Below are 20,598 nucleotides of genomic sequence, written 5' to 3' on the forward strand. Positions count from 1 at the left end.
CATGACCCCAGCGCTGTGAGGCAGAAGTGCTAACCACTAATTCACCGTGCTGCCCCATATGATATCAGGAATTAGTATTCAGTGTGTACAAGGCAATTTGCAGTGTAAGGAAGTAAAACGTAAAAGTAAATTAATAAGATTTTATCATTAAACCATATGTAATGGAACCACTAATTTAGATAAACACAGAGAAAATATTTGATGCATCTGGATGTTATAGACCTTGTTGCAGAAGTTTCAGTTTGTCAGCGTGGAGAGCCGCGGATGCTTAGAAGTAGATGTATACAGAACAAGGCATGAAGCACACATCTTAGATGATGACTTCAGGCTGGAGACAAAGAGCGAGGCACCTCAGGAAACACTGAATAGGGCGTCAAGTGCCCACAGGCTCTATAATAGAGCATGGGTGATAGGGGAATAGGAAGGGCAGAGTCTGACAAGAGTGGCAAAAAATGGTCACCAGACATTTGATGCAAGTTTTTGCATCAGTTGTCTATGGAGGTTTCTCAAGAGCCTTGGAGAATAAGTATTCTGGGCGTAAATTCAAGAATCTTCTTTGGGTCATAACCTTTCCATTTATACTCATCCTGATTTTCCACGAGTATGTCTGGAATCAATTTTTCATTACACTTGAATAGAACTGGAGGAGGTGGGTAAGAAAAAATAGACATGAATGCATGAGATTACAGGCTTCAAGAGTAAAGCATGGAATGTAGGAGGTATGTAAACACTTTAGGAAGGTCCAGTCTAAAAGACAGTGAGCGAAATCCTATATTAACCAATGTAAATTGTTGCTACTTTTCAAAAAGTAAGTTGCAGATGAATATTCATGGTTGAAGTTCTTGTCTTGCCTTAAAGTTAAGTTTAGTTTTTCTCTCTGAGAATTTGGTTTGATTGGACTTGGATAAAGAGAGATTTTTTTTTTGTACTTTTAGCCAAATTTGTCAGATGTTCTGAACAAAGGTGTCCACAGCATGCACTGAGGAATCAATAACTATAATGCATAAGCTATGTGATTGAAAAACATTGGACAAGAGACAACTCAGTTAATGAACCAGCTCTAGTATTCCGTCCAGGACAAGAGAGTCAACCAATTGTCTGACATACATCCTAAAGTACAGTGTGCTTAGCTAGTGTGAAAATATTCTGTGTACTAACAAACATTGTATCCCCAATATAGATAAATTAGACAAAAGTTTTTTTAGCCATTCATTGTCGTTGAGTGCTCCATGACAACAAATGGCATAGTATACATCCAAAGGTATTGTTCAATTTCATGGTTATATCATTATGTGTATCCATTGCTTTGAGGGTTTGTAACTGAACTGAGAGTGAAATTTATGCACAAATGCTTGCAAGATTTTTCACCAAAATTTAGGAACAATTTGTATCTGAAACAATGTAAACGCTCGACTTCTGTAATGAAGATGTTGACCATTTTTGAGCATGAGTCATTTTCTGTAGGGCCTTGAAAATCTGTCAACCACTACTAATAGTTGTGTTACCTTCAGGAGCTAGGAAGTATGAGTATGAGTGAAAGGTTTAAGAGGACTAGGCAAAGGTTGTAATAATATTGTAGGGCTTGCACAAGGATTTTTCAATGGTTACACTTGTCACAAGCAGTTCATGACATATCACTATTCATTTTCAGTCAACAAAAGTCTGTCCAGATGAGGTTCAAAGTTTTGTGATTCCCAGGATGCCCTAAAGTCTAGGATGCATGATCCTGCAAAAGTAGTGAAGAATGAACAGATATTGGAACAAATAATTTGCCTGTAGTTACTTTGGAAGAAATTGTTCAGACCACTGAGATTATGTCAAAAATAACTTATAGTGCCAGGCTATTATTTAAGAAGGTGATATGATTGACTTGTGACGCTCAGAGGATTCCTATTGGTCTGAAGGCCAGGACAATATTCTTCATTGAATAAAAAATATTTTTTGAGTCAGGATGATAGAACATTTTAAACATGAAACAACATTAAAACAAAGTTCTGTGAGCCTGCCAACGGGTCAGACATTTGGCATTCTCAAGATTCTCATGGTCCATTAAGATACCGACTGGGTGTCGAGATCCCTATAACAAGTGTCGCTATTCCTCTATGGATTTTTTGATAGCCAAACATTCTTCAATGTATGAAGTGCTTTAAATGATCAAAAGCAGCTTGAGCCACAGAGTTGCAAGCAAAAGGTTTAGTTATCTTTGCGAGGGCAGTAATCAGGGTGATTAGGTGACTAAACTTATGTATGAAAAGCCTATAATAATTGGCAAACCAAATACATGTTTGAACTTGTTGAGTGAGTGAGGAACAATCCATCCAATTCAACAAGTTCCATCGTTTTGACTCCCTCGGGATAGATAATGACCCAGGAAGTCTCAACTTTTTGGAATTCAATTTTTGCCATCTTAAGTCCTGATGAAGCCCTGAGAGACTTTTTTCTATGTATTCTTTAAGTGCATTATTCTCAGGCTTGTATAATTGTACAGTGTTCTCCAGGTAGGAAAAGTATCCTGTTGCAATGCTACAGCACAGTTGAATTCTCAGTGAGGTGGTTGAGATTCAGCTTATTTTTCGCTACATAAATCTTCCAGATCAGAACTTTATATAAGAGTATCAGTAGTTTGGGCTGAAGGGGCAAAAAAAACATTCTCAGTAAAAAAAGCAAGTCTGTCTGTCTTCTGAACTCACTTCCTGGCCATGAAGATTGCAGGGCATAAGGGTGATTTAACCTACAATAACAACAACAGTACAGTAACAATTTGTCCTGATGGAATAAGTTATATTTGCTGTGTTAAGGAACTGGTTTTCCAGAGAACCAAGCCTAAACCAATATGTCTGCCATTCACAGAATTAACCTTCATGGGATTGGGACTTGGTTGTTAAAGGTTCCTGTGCTAATAAGAAAAATTGAGTACAATTAAAATATTTGCTTGTATTCATTTTACCAAGACAATTGTTGTAATTCTTGGGGGAAGAAATGACTTCACTTAACAAACTCTCCTTAAAATCAGTTAATTCCAAGCATTACCCTGAAGCTTATGGCAGGTGTCCTTAAAAGGACCTAGGAAACTACAGTACATGAACTGTCCAGAATCACTTTAGTAACAACATTTAGGGGTATATTTACTAAACTACGGGTTTGAAAAAGTGGAGATGTTGCCTATAGCAACCAATCAGATTCTAGCTATCATTTTGTAGAGTGCACTAAATAAATGACAGCTAGAATCTGATTGGTTACTATAGGCAACATCTCCACTTTTTCAAACAGGCAGTTTAGTAAATCTAGCCCTTAGTCTTGGTGGACCAACCTGGATACAATCCTTCCTGGCATCTTTTGGTTAAATAGGCTTTGAAAATATGGGAGATTGGAAGGTAGGATCTAAGCAAATTGAGCTCCTGAAAATCTCTTCTTCAGCAAGTATCTCCTTAATCACAGAATAAATAAAATAGCCAATGCAGTTATAGACTAAGTATCGGCATGTATACATTTACTGGCCAGTTTATCCCTCACCAAAATCAAGCAAAATAATTTCTTTTTTATTTTAAATGTTTTTACAGATTCTATATCCGGAGTTTTAAATTAATTACACGAGGCTTGACAGACAATTATTTAAAGGTGTTGATGTGTTAGACAAAGTCTGAGCAAAATCTCGCAAGCAACAGTAGTCCAATCCAGGGCACAGAGCAAAATGCAAGGTACACTGAGTTCCGAATCCTAGACAGGCAGCAGTATTCCCAGAGAGATCCTAGGTGGCATTTTTTTATTCAGCAAACAGATTAGATGGCACTACAGCGGCTAAAAGAGTACTCACAATGACTCATTGGATTTGAGCGTTTGTGATATGGAATATCATAGACTCCTCAATGCTAATACAGATAGCATATTTTTTAATGTGACCTTCCATTTCCTTAAGAAGTTTTTTTATGCATTCCCAAAAGATTTCCCTTTAATTTCGGAGTCCAACTATTCTGGTGTCTGTATATTATATTGTAGTAACAGAGATTAAGCAGGGTGTTCTAGATGACACATTAAAAACATTACCCTTTACAAGCTTTATAAGCATTATACATACAGGGCCTGAGTCCTTAAGACACGCATACTGAGCGCAGTGTGCATTCGGGCGGAACTGTCCGCTGCGTAATCTCGAAGTCAACAAGACACGGATCGTCACATATGCTGCTTCATGACTTCAGGATTAACAGGTGTTACATGCACACTGCCTTGTGGTGCACATTATTATTATTATTATTATTATTAATTTTTATTTATAGGGCGCCACAAAGTATCCGTAGCGCCGTACAAGGACAAACAATGGCACAGTACAAGGTGAAACAGCACAGTACAAGTAACAGTAAGCACTATAACTCTGGGAGCTCAGGCACAGCATGAAAGAGAGGGAGGGAGGGAAAAGTGAGTACAGGCAGGTAACTATGGCCCAAGAGGGTGGGCATGGATGACAGGTTGAGAGTCACTGAGGGGAGCGGAGAGAAGTGAGAGGAGACAGAGGGCAGAGGGACTGAGAGGAGGTGAGCTGAGTAGCTGGAGAGCGCAGTTAAAAGTGATGGAAACAGAAGGTAGGAGAGCCCTGTTCAAAGGAGCGAACAATCTAAAGGGAGGGGAAGACAGACAGACACATGGATGAGACGGAGAGACGGGAGGAAGGGGGAGAAGGAAAGAAGGGATGAGAAAGAGAGGTAGCCGACCGGTGGGAGTTTAGGCATGAGACTGGAAGGCTTTAAGGAAAAGGTGGGTTTTTAATGTTCGTTTGAAAGAGGACAGATTAGGGGAAGTTCTGATGGAGCGGAGGAGCTTGTTCCAATGGAGGGGAGCGGCGCGGTAGAAGTCTTGGATACGTGCGTGAGAGGAGGTAATCAGAGGGGAAGAGAGGCGACGATCGTTGGACGATCGCAGTGAGCGGGAGGGAGTGTGAATAGAGATAAGGTTAGAGATGTAGGGAGCAGTGGAGTTGGCGAGGGCCTTGTAAGTCAGAGTGAGGAGCTTGAAAAGGATTCTGTAGGGGAAGGGGAGCCAGTGAAGGGCTTGGTAGAGTGGGGATACAGAGGTGGAACGGCGAGAGAGGAAAATAAGCCTAGCAGCGGCGTTAAGTACAGATCTAAGGGGAGCGAGATGAGAGAGGGGGAGGCCGATAAGGAGAAGGTTGCAGTAGTCCAAGCGGGAGATAATCAGATAGTGGACGAGAGATTTGGTGGCATCCTTGGAGAGGAAGGGCCGAATGCGGGCAATGTTGCGAAGCTGGAAACGGCAGGATTTGGCGAGAGAGTGAATGTGAGGGGCAAAGGAGAGAGAGGAGTCGAGGATGACACCTAGGCAGCGGAGTTGGGGAACAGGGGAGATAGATGAGTTGTCAACAGTGATGGAGAGGTCTGAGGGGAAGGAGGTACGAGAGGGAGGAAAGACAATGAGTTCAGTTTTAGCAAGATTGAGTTTAAGAAATCTAGAGGACATCCAGGAGGAGATGGCAGAGAGGCATGCGGATACCCTGGAAAGAAGGGAGGGAGAGAGATCAGGAGAGGAAAGGTAGAGTTGAGTGTCATCAGCATAAAGGTGGTACTTGAGGCCGAAGGAGCTGATGAGTGCACCCAGAGAAGAGGTGTATAGTGAGAATAGTAAGGGTCCAAGGACAGAGCCCTGAGGGACCCCGACTGGAAGGGAGGAAGAAGGGGAGAGAGAATCAGAGGTGGAAACAGAGAAGGAAATGTCGGCAAGGTAAGAGGTGAACCAGGAGAGGACGGTACCGGAGAGGCCAATGGACTGAAGGGTGTGAAGCAGGAGGGGGTGGTCAACGGTGTCAAAGGCCGCTGAGAGGTCGAGGAGAAAGGGAGCGAAGAAGGTGAAGGCACATCCACCTATATGAGCACAATATTCGTGCGCTACGTGTGGCAGTGAGTGCTATGCATTTGAATGGCATAGGAACATTGTCTTGCAGCTATCAAGCGTTCTTTCGTGTATTACTGACTACCCTTGTTTGTTTTTTATCAAACAATACAGTGTTGGTTGTGTAGTGGTGGTTGTAATGTACCTTATAATATGTGTCCCCCTTTTTGTTATGCTACTTTGTTCACCTATATGGCACCAGTGGCCTCTGTGTATCAGAACATGCTGGCACTTGTGAATACGAGTGTAGGCATGCCTATTGCCCTGGCAACCATGAATAGGTGCTTGTTACATTTGTTGCAATTGCCGGAAGGCAAAGGAGTCTTGTGTACTCACTGACCACACAGCGACCAGGTCACGAATCTGAAGAGACGGGTCACACATATCCTGGACATTTATCAAGTGGAAATGCTTCAAACTCAAATAAATCAAAGCATTCCCACCCCCACTGGACTAGGGCTACATGTGTCCCATCTACTGCCCCTATGATGGTGGCAAACTAATGCTTTATGGGCACAAGGAACTCCTCATCAAGTGGCAGATGGATGAATTGCCTGAGGCGCGACAACACCCGCTGAAGAACCTACAGCACACAAGGGAAGGATTTCTGGAACTTCCCTGCCGCGACACCCACAGTGGTCTGGAATGACCCTGTGGCGCCAACAGTTTGGACAATGGCGTTATTGCTGTCAGGATGTGGCGCATTGGCTCCAGGTCATGCTGCACAATGCGCAGGGTGTCTAGGATGACATGAGGCAGGACACATGGCTTGAAGACGAGCTCCCTGGACTAGTTGCTGGTTTTGGATGGGTTGACGGCCGTTGCCCTCCTGCCTTGCCACCTGTGCCTCAGTTATTAGGGAACTGGGCTTAAGGGAAAAAAGGTTAGAAGGCTGGAAATTTTAAACTAAAAATTAGGGTGGGGAGTGCAGGTGGAAAACGTGTGCCTCATTTACAGCAAAACAAGGAGCATATTTGCTCCCAGACAAACCATGTTGCAATGTAAGGGGTACAAATACATTTTTACTTTCCATACATGGATAATACTGGCTGCTTTTGCATATAGCACACAAATACTGGACAGCTTTATTTTTACACTCTAACTCTAAATCTGTCTGTTTAAGAACTGCCCAAATGGAGGATATGAGAAAAATATCCTTATACGGAGATATATATGTAGTGAGAGAGAGGGGCATAAAAAGTGGGGTATGTTGTAATTTACCAATCATGAACAATTTGCAGAAAGTAAATGAAGGAAAAACTAATAGATTTAACATTTGAATTTGGTCATAATTTTATTTCTCAAATGGAAAAATTATGTAAATCACACTTTGCTATGTACTCTTATGCTCAGTCTGCACCATTTCCTGTCTTTAATGTTGTGAAGAGCTGCTGAAGTCAGATTATGTAACTTCTTAGACTCCTTCTTAGTACTGTTTCAGTTATAACATAAGATCTTGCCTCATCACAATTTTAGACATATATGCTGTGTGTGCTGTGTTCAGAATCATTCTTTGCTATAGAGCAGGTCTGGCCAACCAGGGGCTCTCCAGGTGGTGTAAAACTGCAAGTCCCAGCATGCTTTGCCAGAAGATAGTCAGTCGATATCTGGCAGGGTAATGTGGAACTTGTAGTTTCACAACACCTGGATAGCCATTGCTTTATAGCAAAGTATGATTTATATGCTAATGTACATGTTACGGGTCAATTAAGTTTATGGGGGAGATCCAATTAGCTGCGAGGTCCCGTAGGATGTTTCTGTTACTAATTTTTGCTCATTTTGCAAAATATGAGAGATGTTTCTTATGCATAGACACACATTTTGTGTGGTTCCTACAGGACCTTACAGCTAGTTGAATCTGCCGCTATGTTTCCCCACTTTCAAATTGTGCAATTGCGTTACTGTACTTACCTCCATTGTACAGCAATTGGAGTGCAGGACAGGGAATAGAGATCTACCTGTCGATAATAGCAAAATCTGATAGCAACTCAAAATCCCAGTGAGAAAGTGAATAAAGTAGACTCCCAAGAAAGGATTAATTGTACACTAGCCATCAGATAATAGGGTCTGTTTTGTACATTATCCTCCATGACTTGACCTGTGTTGTACACTATCCACCATAAAGGGCATAATATTGTACATCATTTGACCAGGAAGGGATATGTTTGCTACATTAAAAATCAGGCAGGGACTTGTTGGATGTGTGTTACTAAACAAAATTCATGCAACTTGCTTGCATTTGTAATACTAAATAATGACCAAACCCCATCCCTAACTGGATATGAATAAAATAATCTTATAGAAATCAGCTAAATAGAATATAAGTTTAAATAGACACGTTTAGAGATATTTTATGATAGTGTATTTTAATTTGATATATCGTCCATCGTATGCAGGATCCTGAAGTTCCTGGTGGCCAAGAGAAAATTCAAGGAGACCCTGCGTCCCTATGACGTAAAGGACGTTATTGAGCAGTACTCCGCAGGCCATCTGGACATGCTCGGACGAATAAAGAGTCTGCAATGCCGGTTAGTAGTACACTGTACAATAAATAACCGGGCTGCTGGCCAGGACTATGCTATATACAGTATATGACTGCTTGTAGCGCTGGCTAGTAGTTCATTGTGCATTGGGGATCATGCACTGCCAGTCAATGGTACACTGTAAAATACAATATTGTGATGTAAACTATTCACCCTGAGAAAACACATCCTGTTGGTTCTATGTCCATATAAGATCTCATAATTATAGTTCATGAGCTGATTTGATTTGCATTTTAATAGCACATCTAATTTATCTGACCATTAACTGCGATTTACAAATTTTACTTATTGAACTAATATGGGTCTAAACTTTCAGTGTGGACCAGATCATTGGGCGGGGCCCTATCCCCATGGAGAAGAAGCCACGTGAGAAAGGGGAGAAGCTTCCTCCTATTGGAAGTGAAGCAGATGCAGCTGATGAGATGAGCATGATGGGAAGAGTGGTGAAGGTAGAGAGGCAGGTGAGCAACCTGTTATATATCTCTCTATCTCTCATTTTCAGAAACACAATTATTAGCTGAATGGGAGCACAATGCTATGGTCAGAAATGCTGCTCACCATCATGTGCAGCAATAACCTCTTACTATTCTAGCACATTATGTAGGATACCACTGGAATTACAATAAAAATGACTTCCAGGTGCCTATCCAAAATATAACTAGCCTGAAGAAAAGAAATGTGTGTGTATTTTCTCTGTATTTGTGTTTGAAGCCAAACAATATGATCACATGCTGTGCAATGTAAACTGTTCTCTTGAAACTATGACTTGAAAATACACTTTAATAGAACATGTTCCAAACTAATGGGTTGGTAATACCTGTATTATGTAAGAACAAAGCTTAATAGTATATGATAACATTAAACACCATTCAACAAACATTTTGTGTGAATTACTGAACATACAGTAGCTCACTCAACCACAGGGTGAAAAGCTAGTGATATTTTGATTTTAATTGGCTACGCTCTAGATATAAGTTCAGTGCAGGAAAAGACTGGTTAGCGTTATAGGGTTATTTGCAAACCTCAAAAATATGCATGTATTGGTAAGTACCTGATTTACAGCATGAAGATAGTATTGAACATAGAAATGTGCCTCTTAATTGAAAAGGATATTGAATTCTGTGAGATAAGATGTTTAATAGAACCTTATGGGTTCCCAGTTTAGGGGTACTCACAGAGCCTTTTTACTCTTGTAAAACAGTGTGATTTTTATATGCCTACAAACATAACAGACATCAGACATTAGCCAAAACAAAAAGCACATTTGTAGGTACAAATACCAATGTAATAAAGACATTAAAATGTATAAAAGTGACACCTAAAATAAAGACACCCCTAGTATCCCCTAACACTCAAGTGAATGCAAATGAAGTTTCAACAAGTATTCACAGTTTTTCCTGGCTCTTAAATTACCCGTGCTATTGTTATTTACTAACATTAATTAGTCTGACTACCACTAGTAAATTATTACAATGGACCTGTCACCAGAGGAGCATTGCGGTATTAGTTATTTATTAAAAAGGTGAATGTTTTGCCATAGCTTATATAGTAAAATATGTTTTTCCCCACCTGTTCCCAGGACAGATGCTGAATCATACCCAAAGTCCCAAACCGCATATAAAGGTTCTATCGACCGTCAGCTTTCCTTACGAGTTAGGAGCACTAAGCAGCCTAATATACAGGAGGGAGGTTGTTGTGGGTAAGAAACAGCTCACAACAACGTATATTTTCTGATGAGAGTACTGGCGATGGAGCTGTAAGCTACTTTTGTACTGTACTTATTACATTAATCAAATGTCCACCATGACAAAAACACAAAAAAAGTGCAGTGTGCATGTTTGCATACTACGGAAAAAAAAGCTGCTCTATTGGATGAAGGCTATTTTAACGACGCTCCATGGAATGATAAGCTGAAAATAGCACTTTTGACATAAATGAGAAGTGATGTTTGAAGAAATTTAAACACTGCATCCCAACAGAAGAATCTCATCCCTTGTTACAGCTATTAGGCATACTGATAAAGAGCTACTAATATGTGGCGTTACTTGTAGAGCTGACTGCTGTAAGAATATCACCCTTTTACTGGCTCAAGTTCTATAATTAGGAGCAATAAACACATAAATAAAACAACCTTCACTGGGCTACTCTAAAAACTTGTAGTCCTTTAGTATAAATTTGGTTTATTCCATATCAAAGCAAACATTGACTGCTTCCCTTCCCTTTAGCCCTTTCTTGTTAGGCAGATGCTGAAAAAGACAAGAGAGGACAGGGCACAAGATATTATATATATTAAACCACCTGGCCTGTATTAATCCTGTATCACTGACTGTATAATATATAATTTACCCTCCAACTGTACTATACCTGTATCACTGACTGTATAATATATAGTATAATATACCCTCCAGCTGTATTCTACCTGTATAACTATATAATATATAATATACCCTCCAGCTGTGTTCTACCTGTATAACTGTATAATATGTACTTTACCCTCCAGCTGTACTCTACCTGTATCACTGGCTGTATAATATATAATATACCCTCCAGCTGTATTCTACCTGTATAACTGTATAATATATAATATACCCTCTATCTGTACTCTACCTGTATAACTGTATAATATATACTATACCTTCCAGCTGTACTATTCATGTATCACTGACTGTATAATATATAATATACCCTAGAGTTGTAATATACCTGTATGACTGACTGTAGAATATGACTGTAGAATATATACTATACCCTCCAGCTGCACTATACCTGTATCATTGACTGTATAATATATACTATACCCTCCAGCTGTACTCTATCTGTATAACTGGCTGTATAATATGTCCTCCAGCTGTAATCTACCTGTATATCTGTATAATATATACTATAATATATAATATACCCTCCAGCTGCACTATACCTGTATAACTGGCTGTATAATATATGTGAAGATACCGGGTTTAATGTAACCCTCTGTGCTGCACAGCTGGCCTACCCGATACCTATCCAAGGTTCAAAATTACCCAGGCAAATATCTGAAATAAAAGAAATACGTTTATTTAACAAAATGGTGCCACCAAACAGCAATAAACATATTTGAATAATAACCTGCAGGAAATAACACTACAGTCTGGCACAGATAATGTACAGGGTATAAAACACCTCACCAGTATTCTAGCCACTCTCAGGGACTGTTGTCTATCCATCCAGGCTTCTCCCTCTCTCTCCTTTGAGGCTACCAGCAAAGCATTGGTCCTGAGTCACTGTCACTCCGCTTTTGGCGGACACACAGCTCCCCAAGACCTGGAGAGGTAGATCAGAGCAAAGGCAATACTCCAGGAACCGATTGTCCCTTTCCTGTCAGGACAGAGATCTGGATCTCAACGCCAGCCTGACCTCAGCTATCACTGGGTAGTGAATGCAAATTTGCTGTCCTCTGGAGTTCTCTTTTAAGCCCAAAAATGACCTCATCAGCAATTTAATGAACTGTCCTTTTCTGTGTTTACCTTTTCACAGGTAAACATACAGACAAAAGGAGCAGATGAGCAACTCTTGATATAATTAAGGATAGATATTGTTCTATGGCTACACAGCAGAGTTTGTTGAAATAGGAGAGATCACAATCCAGACACATTACATTTAAATACACAATGCAGTTCTCTGTAATTAAACATAGAGCTCTATCTGTGGACCTTTTTCCTATCTTAATACATGAGACCTCCTGGTGTGATGTACATTCATGCAGGACTGGTCGACAATAATCCTTTTGCCTAGGATGAAACAATGGACTAGTCTGCAAGATAAGAAAACCATGCTAGCAGACATTTTAACTATGTACAAAATAGAATATATACAAGTATAAATATGACTGACAAATATGGGGAACCAGAGGGCTAGAAAGAGTATATGTTTTTATAGTCCTCAGTATGGGGTCTATTTATGACCCTTCGTTTTTTTCTGTAGAAACTTTTCAATCCTCATCGCATAGATGCGGATTGAAAAGTTTCTCATATGTATTAAAAATCAACACAGGAACAGCCATTCCGATGAACAGCTGCTCCTGTGAAGTGTTTCACTTACCTTTCACTGGATTCTTCTCTTCCTCTCTTTGCGGTGCTGCTCACCTCTCATTCATTCCCTGTGCGCAAGTATCAGTCCTTGATACATAGCGTTACTGAGCACTTCCCATACACTGTTATGGGGAGTGCTCAGTAAAACAATGAGAGAAGCAAAGCAGCAGATATCTGATATATCTACTGTGATGCTGCAATAATACATAGTAATTTAGTGGTAAATTCCCAAAAACAGCGGGAGATCTTTGATAAATAGGCCCCTATGTGAGAAACTGGTGTGAGGTGATATTAATACCTCATTTCACCACAATATACAGGTTGGAGTGCACTTAGATCAATAAAGCCTGCACATAATTTGCATACATGCTCCTGCCCAGCATTAATGTGACTTTGGCATTTGCATTCAAATGTTGGCAACCATGGTCTGCAGCTGCTTTTAATCTAGAGGACGTCAATTAATGAATCCTGCAAATTTCACAGGGTAATGTCAGGTTTCCCAGATGTGTGTTAAAACTTAACAAAATGTGGATTATGCAGTACAGAAACAATAAGAAAATCTACATAATGACTGACGCAGACAAAATCTTGTATTTTCAAATGAACCAGTCAAAGTTCTTAACCCAATTGAAATATTGTAGTATGACTTAAAGGGCAGCTTATGTAAACTGCCCAAATATCAATCAGATGAAACTGTTCTGCAAAGAGGAAAATACATGTTGTTTATTGAGATTGTCATTATTACGACCTGTATGAATATCTGATCCAATGTTAGTAAATAACCAGATGATAGAATTTACTCTGCTCCACTCGATACTGCAAATCAGTCACTCAGTTTCAACAGGAGTGCATCACAGGGATCCACGAGGGTCTTTGCCTTGTTATCTGATAATGCAGACAGAGCAGCTTTGACTTTAAGCTTGTATTTAATTATCTGCTGTCCTCTAGTTGGTGCCAAACATTAAATTAAATCTTTCTTCTGCAGGTCCAGTCAATTGAAGAAAAACTTGATGTCATTCTTGGGTTTTACACCCAATGTCTAAGGAAGGGCCCTACCAGCTCCTTTACAATGTCCTCCATGCAAATGCCATTAATAGACCAGGATATGACATCTGATTACCATAGCCCTGTGGATCAAGGTGATATATCGGTGTCTGCGCAAACACTTAACATTTCCCGATCCGATAGCACCAACATGGAATGAAGGACATCCGGCACTCTTGTCTTCTGTTTCTTTATTGGTAATCGGGATGGTGGCTGTTTTCTATAACAGTTACAGGCACAGACACACCATTTCATGGCTGGATTGACTTTATTACTATCCGCATATTACGAAAGACTGATCATAGATTATTCTTATGCAATTTTACCTTGATTCCTCTGGAAACAGAGATTACTTGGTAGGGTCACAGAGGTGGAAAGGACTTTACAAGCCATATATTCTCTCTGTGTCACATTGCCATTAGAAGGAGGGACTTTGTGTCATCGGTCTCTGTGTGAAGTGAATGAGATGTCAGGTTACAAGGTCAAAATAATGAGCTACACTGTGGCCACAATTAGGAACACAGGAACTTTCTACATTGTCCTTTCTTGCTTCAATGTCTTGCTAAGTTGGCGAGTGCCATTTTTATAACACTTAGCCTCTAGAAAGTGCCTCAAAGATCTTATTATGCAGATGCTGCTCCTGCCTATCTTTCATCTCCAGAGTGTGAGGAAGCAGGTGCACTGGTGCACATGAAACTTCAGCGTATTAGTTAATGGTCTCTTTGTTGAATGAGATGTTTTGCTCAGCCCTGACGGTGAGACAAATGCATGGATTTCAGTGATACAAACTTCATCTCCAGAGGTAGAAGATGGACATCTTCCAAATCAGATACTGAAGAACTTCACCTGCTGGAGTGGAAGATCTGATGGTGTGAACTGAATGGACGTCTGCACTTGTGTCTGATGACAAACTGATGTCTTTATAGAAGTGTGTGGTTTGTCGGGGTGTTTGTTGAGATGACTGGATTCTTAGTATAACTGTAGTCAATGTGGTGTTTGTGTAAATATATACAAACAAATGCTTTAAATGATTTCAGCATACACTTTGGTTCTCCCTCTCCCCCCCTCTCCCCTCCCTCTCTCTCTGCCCTTCCCTCTCTCTTTCCTCTCACCCTCCCCCTCCCTCTCTGTCATCTCTCTCTTTCTCTCTCTCTCTCTCTCTCTCTGTCTCTCTCTCTCTCTCTCTGTCTCTGTCTCTCTCTGTCTCTCTCTGTCTCTCTGTCTCTCTTTCTGTCTCCATTACCCTCTTATTTGGAAAACATAGTTCTCAAACCTTCTTGATAACGACGCCCATCCCTGTGTGTATATGTGTGTATATATATATATATATATATATATATATATATATATATATGCAAATTGATAGTACAAAAACTGTCTCAGGATACGTCAGTCAGTGGACATGTAATGGAGCTAGAACCCAGGAGTGAAAACACCTATTTTAAGATGTCATATAAGAAATACATGTGGAAGTGATAAATAGGTAGGTATAGTGACTTACAGGATGTGACTTCTATGACACAAGTTCAGCTTTTCTATATAGAAAATTGCTTTGTTGATCTTAGTCATAGTGGGTGGCATTGTGCTGTAAATACTGAGAGTGAAGGTCCATACATTGTCGCTAGCAAAACTGGTTATTCATTCAAGTCATGAAATGGACTTTCACACAGAGACATGGCAGCATGGTGTGAGAAACTTGTTAATTATTTTCTCAGCAAAAAGACAAAATAATGCAGTTCTCACCCTCTGCACCGTAATCAGAATACATAAAGTTAGTTTGACTTTAAAGGAGAATTCCAGTGAAACAAAATTCCTTCATTTTTGATGCAGCACAGAACAGAGCGCTGTTGTCCTTTCCTGAGCTATGTTTTACTTAGGAAATAAATGTAAACATTATTCTCCCATTTTCTGCATTTATACTGCCTTTCAGATGTCAGGGTCATGAGTTCTTACATGTCAGGGGTCATACACCATTGTCAGCACAGAGCAAGAGAATTATGTGATCATATCTTTTTAGGATAATGAGTCGACTAGAAGGCACAAAAGTCAACAACATTACGTTATGCATAAGAGATATTGAAATGTAGTACAAGGGATGGAGATATGGCAAACTTACAGACATTCTATAATTTGAATTATTGCACAGATATTTTTTCACTGCACAAATGTATTGAAAAGTAGAGTTATTAACACTGCATTAGATGTAAAGTTAAACTATTCTGTCCAAAAGCACAAAATCTATAAATGCAACAATTGAAATAAATGGGGAAGATGTCCTGTGGTTCTAACCAGCCTATATGCAACAAGTCCAATTAACACAGAGATTCTTAGTGCTAACTCTATCCTGGCCTCCAAGTCTGTGCAATGATGACAAAAATTGCCCCATCATGCCACTTGCCATCCATAAGCATTGAGTGTGATTAACCAATTAGCATCACTATACGCATTGCCCCATCACTTGATGCTCAATTGGTGTGATGCAGTCACACCCTCCTCTTCCTTTCATACCTACCCTCTACATCTCCCAAAGTAAAGGTATGAAAAGTAGGCAAGTATGAGGGAAATAGGGATCAAAAAACAAAAACAATTCATTCTAATCAGGGGGAAAGACCAAACCACCATGAAGTAGGCAATGCATTCATCTGACAGTTTATTCTGCGTTTTGTACACAAGGGGAATGCCAGCAAACGGGGCGAATGGTGAAAGAGGCAGTATGCTAAGTTGTTCAGTTCATAACTGACCCCTAGTACATCAGATCTTGAGGCTGGGGTATATGGTCCCAGGGCAGGTGTATCACTCAGGAACCCTCACATATGTACTCATCAAAAGCAGAGGAGGTTGTGTTAACATCCCAGCCCATTAACTGTACTCCAGTTTTATATAAATTATATTTTGAACATGATACCTGAACACAGACAGGCACAACCAAAGAGGTGCTCAAACTAGGGATTGATGCTAAATAGCAGCTGCGGATCTGATTGGTTTTTAAGAGAATTTACAGCATCTTTTAGATAATTTAGATCCTTTGCTCCCACCTAGCATGTATTACATAGACAGACCGAGGGGGGCTTCCTATTGCCTGGAAACCCCCTCCAAGCCTGGGGCACCGTATAATTGAGGTGTCTGGACCCTGCCCCCGCATCACACGGCTCTGCTTGAAAAGGGAGAGCTGCGTGCACCTAACAGTAGTGCAGGCAGCATTGCCCATATATATTATAGAGATAGGAAGAGTTGGAGAGCAGCCAAGCACTGTCTAATATTCTAGCCATGCCCCCATGCATGCTGGTTACACCCACTGGTGGTGTGATGTGAAAACCCCCCTCTACAAATCCTGTGTTTGCCCCTGTATTATTGAGAAGAGCAAACAAGCTCTCAAAACATCTAACATATGCTGTAAATCTACCTAAACTGTTGCTGAAAACAAAAAGAAGTTGCCTTGTATATCTCATTATCTCCACCTTTCTGCTGAACGACTGACCTGCTCTCTTGGCAGAATAGCACAAGTTTTTATTTTATTTTCTAAACTTGATGTGGAGCGATTGACTCTTCCATATAAAAGTATATGTTTACATTGAAATATCTTTACACAAACACCTATTTCTGAGATTTGGTGGTACACGCATGGAATTTGAAATATTGTGTGTATGAGAGTGTTATTTGTGCGCAGCTGTATTTACAGACTATTGCGTATAGTGAAATGTAGAAAGTAATGCGTGGTCTGTATGTGTATGTACCTGAGTGATCTGCCATGATCATTCAGTAATATTATTTGCACAGCTGTCTCTAGGAGAAGCAATATTTAAATATATGCAAAGCATTGTGCTTCCTTGTATTGCTCTGTCTTCCGTACCCTTACTAAAACATGCACATAGCATGAATTCCCCCATCCCACATCCTAAGCATGTAGCTACCAGGTAAAACCAACATGCACTGGGATTTCTTCCCTTCAACGTTTATACAGATTTACCTCTAGTCGTGCTTGCTGTCTACTCATTCCCATCACACCTTGCCTTGAGATGGCAAACTGATGCCAGCCCTGAGAAATGTTTATCTGACCCTTGTGAAACATAACTGGATCACTGGATTTGTATTCGTATTCAAAACAAGTTCCGAAAAGCAATAGCAAACATTCACTGAATAGTACACATTCTTTTCACTGATAAAAAGTCACAGCCAGTATTACCTCTGATTTCTCGTTTCGACTCATTTTTGCAGGACAGGACAGGAGAGTATTCTGAGTGAATGGAATTTACTGTAAAGTAAATATATTTGAGGTTCATATCCAACTCATACTGAAGCACACAATATAAAGACAGTTATATTTTATTGCTAACAGTAGTGTCCCCAGTGACAGCGTTCTTATATATATGCCCATTAAAATATTTCACCAAAACTCACCCAAACGCCGAAAGAATACCTCCCAACATTTCAAAAAGCAAAATCAGGACATAAATAAGCACCCCCAATCCACCCAAATCACACCTGCATTTTTATAAGACCTTACCCCTGTCAGGATCTATGAATAGGGACAGTCCCACCAAAATAGGGACTGTTGGGAGATATGAGAAAGGAAACTTGAAGATACTTTTTATAATTGTGTATCATAGTTTGCAGGAACCAGTCAGTCTAATAGGTAAAGGTTCCCTTACCTTGATAGGAGTGAAAATACTGTATGTATGTATGTAACCTTATTATCTACCTCACTGCAGACTATTGTTCTCTGTTGTCAGCAAGTTTAGGCTCAGAAAGGTTCCCTCTAGTGTCCATCAATTATCTTACTGACTGGAAGTTTGGTAGGCAAAGGGAAAATGTCTCCTCCATGATCAAAATTGTATTTCAAATATTTTCAATTCTGATAAGCCGCTACTTTTAAATATGGTTCTAAATTGTATTTGTATCTCCCAATTTAAAGCAACTTACATTTCAGCATTTATGGTCTACAGACATTGTGAAGAAGTATATGGAAGCTGTCTGTCAGAACTGAACAACTTCTTTAAGGAATTTTAGACCCCCAAAACCTTTTTTTAGGAAGTATATTGTGGGGGTAGGTGGTATCCGTCTATATCGAGCTGCTTTTCTCCCTTGTCCTCCTGTCATGTTAGAGAGAGAGTGGGGTTACTCTACAGGAGCACCTGCACAGCAACCACAAAAAAAAATCACAATTCACCTGTGATATACCATAAAATAATGATAATTTTTATCATGTTGTTTTACAGGATCTCACTGAATTATATAGAACATAAAGTGCCGTGGAACTGTTTCTACAGAACTATTCCCATAGCACAGTATTCGCTTTTGTATTACTCATTGTTCATTATAGATGAAAAATAAACACCCTGTAATTAAACACTATACTACTAAAACTCCAGCTATTACAAACAGCGCTTTAAATCTGCATTAACTCTGTATGAATACTTTTGTAGAGTCCTATGTTGTCTGTGACATTGAGACAAATAAAAATGTTAGTCATTGGTGTTACTGGCCCTTGTAAAGTACATACATTGAATGTATCAAAGACTTTCCTCAGAAAAACTAAATTTATACTGTTGAACTGGGTCCTTTGTTACATGCTCTGGCACAAGGGTTTATTGCCCCATTTATGTCTATATACTATGTTTAATGCAAGCTCATTGGCCAACACTTTTTGCTGTTTTGTTCAGTAGATGAAGGCAGGCTATTGGTAATAAGAAGAAGGTGCGGGACATGACTTCAAGTGCCAAGGAGCTGCAGTCACACAATGTGCAGTGGAGAGGGCTATTGTCTTATAATAAACATTGTGTGGCCAATCCTTTATGTGAGAACATATTTGAGTGAATGGCTATGTACTGGACATTTATATTATAGTAAACATATGTCCTATATCAGAATCATTTATACAGTGCTGCTATTGCCATCTGTAGGATCTTAAAAGCAATGGAAGGTGATCCAACTTTGGGGACTTTCAGAATAACACCAATGCTCGACTGACACTTAGCATTTAAAATGTGGCAAGCTGTAAAAAATAATGTACTGGTCTGTCGGCTGTAAATGCATCAGCAGTGGTGAATTTGATTCTCATAAACTACAGTATGCAAATTGTAATTTAATATCTGACTGTGTATTCCAAAACTTCTATTGCCTGACAGGGTTGCAATATATGGGTTCTTGAATATGGTTTAATTATTCATTCTGACAGCATAGTACACAGGTCTAATGGTGAGGTGGTAATCACCTAATTCCCTTGGTTGGTGTATCCTGGTGCAGGGATCATGTTAGGACCCTGCACTCCCTATAAGAATGCTATGCATGCACCAGCATGGAGCTAGAATCTGCATCCAATGTAGGAGGCTCCCCCCAAAAACAGACTGTATCTGCTTCTCCCTTCCATGTGACGCCACTGGGAAGAGGGAGAGTATTTTCTTAAGGGGGATGAATTATTATAGTTAGAGAGGGTTAGGAGAATGCTTTGAGCTACTGAAACTTGACTTGGAAAATAGATGCGTTTGCAATAGAACTGTTATGTACCTCACTAATTTATTGGTTTCATTAAAATTTTACTTAGAAAGTTGTATGTCTCTGGGTTTTTATTTGTTTCTTCATTTTGCTACTCCACATTACTTGACCACATCAGTTGTCTAGAATTGTATGTGTATGATGCAAACAGAATGCTTTACTCATAGACTATTTGCTTGCTAATTAGCACTACCTAATGACTTATGATTAACTTTTAGCAGTGTCACATACTTAAACATAAACCTGCGCCTAACGAAGAATTGGAAGGTCTGAAAAAGTCTTTGGCTAAGCTTTTGGAAATATAGTCCTCAACAGCCTTGAGGTCTGGAGAAGCCAGATTGAACAGACAACCTTTGGGCAGTTTAGCCCCTAGCATAAGGTCAATAGCACAGTTATAGGACCTATGGGGTGAAAGTGAGTCTGCCGCTACTTTACAGAATACATCTGCAAATTCAAGATATGTAGCAGGAACAGAACAAGGTAAGGATGAGGCAAGACTTACAGGGAGTGAGAGACAGGATTCACCCCAGCGAGTGATCTGCCCATGTGGCCAT

General features: G+C 39.9%; 1 protein-coding gene across 3 annotated transcripts in view; it reads left to right on the forward strand.

Moving 5' to 3' along the window:
- The window catches only part of KCNQ4 (potassium voltage-gated channel subfamily Q member 4), a 146,845-nt gene extending 130,709 nt beyond the window's left edge, over positions 1–16,136 (forward strand). For all 3 annotated transcript variants that reach the window (XM_075195166.1, XM_075195168.1, XM_075195167.1), the window contains exons 12-14: positions 8,295–8,426; positions 8,758–8,902; positions 13,494–16,136. In XM_075195166.1, coding sequence (XP_075051267.1) covers positions 8,295–8,426; positions 8,758–8,902; positions 13,494–13,712 — 496 coding nt within the window. In that variant the 3' untranslated portion in view covers positions 13,713–16,136. The remainder of the gene's footprint in view (positions 1–8,294; positions 8,427–8,757; positions 8,903–13,493) is intronic.
- Positions 16,137–20,598: the final 4,462 nt, after the last annotated feature.

The sequence above is a fragment of the Mixophyes fleayi genome, chromosome 2 (assembly GCF_038048845.1).
Source record: "Mixophyes fleayi isolate aMixFle1 chromosome 2, aMixFle1.hap1, whole genome shotgun sequence".
NCBI lineage: Eukaryota > Metazoa > Chordata > Amphibia > Anura > Limnodynastidae > Mixophyes > Mixophyes fleayi.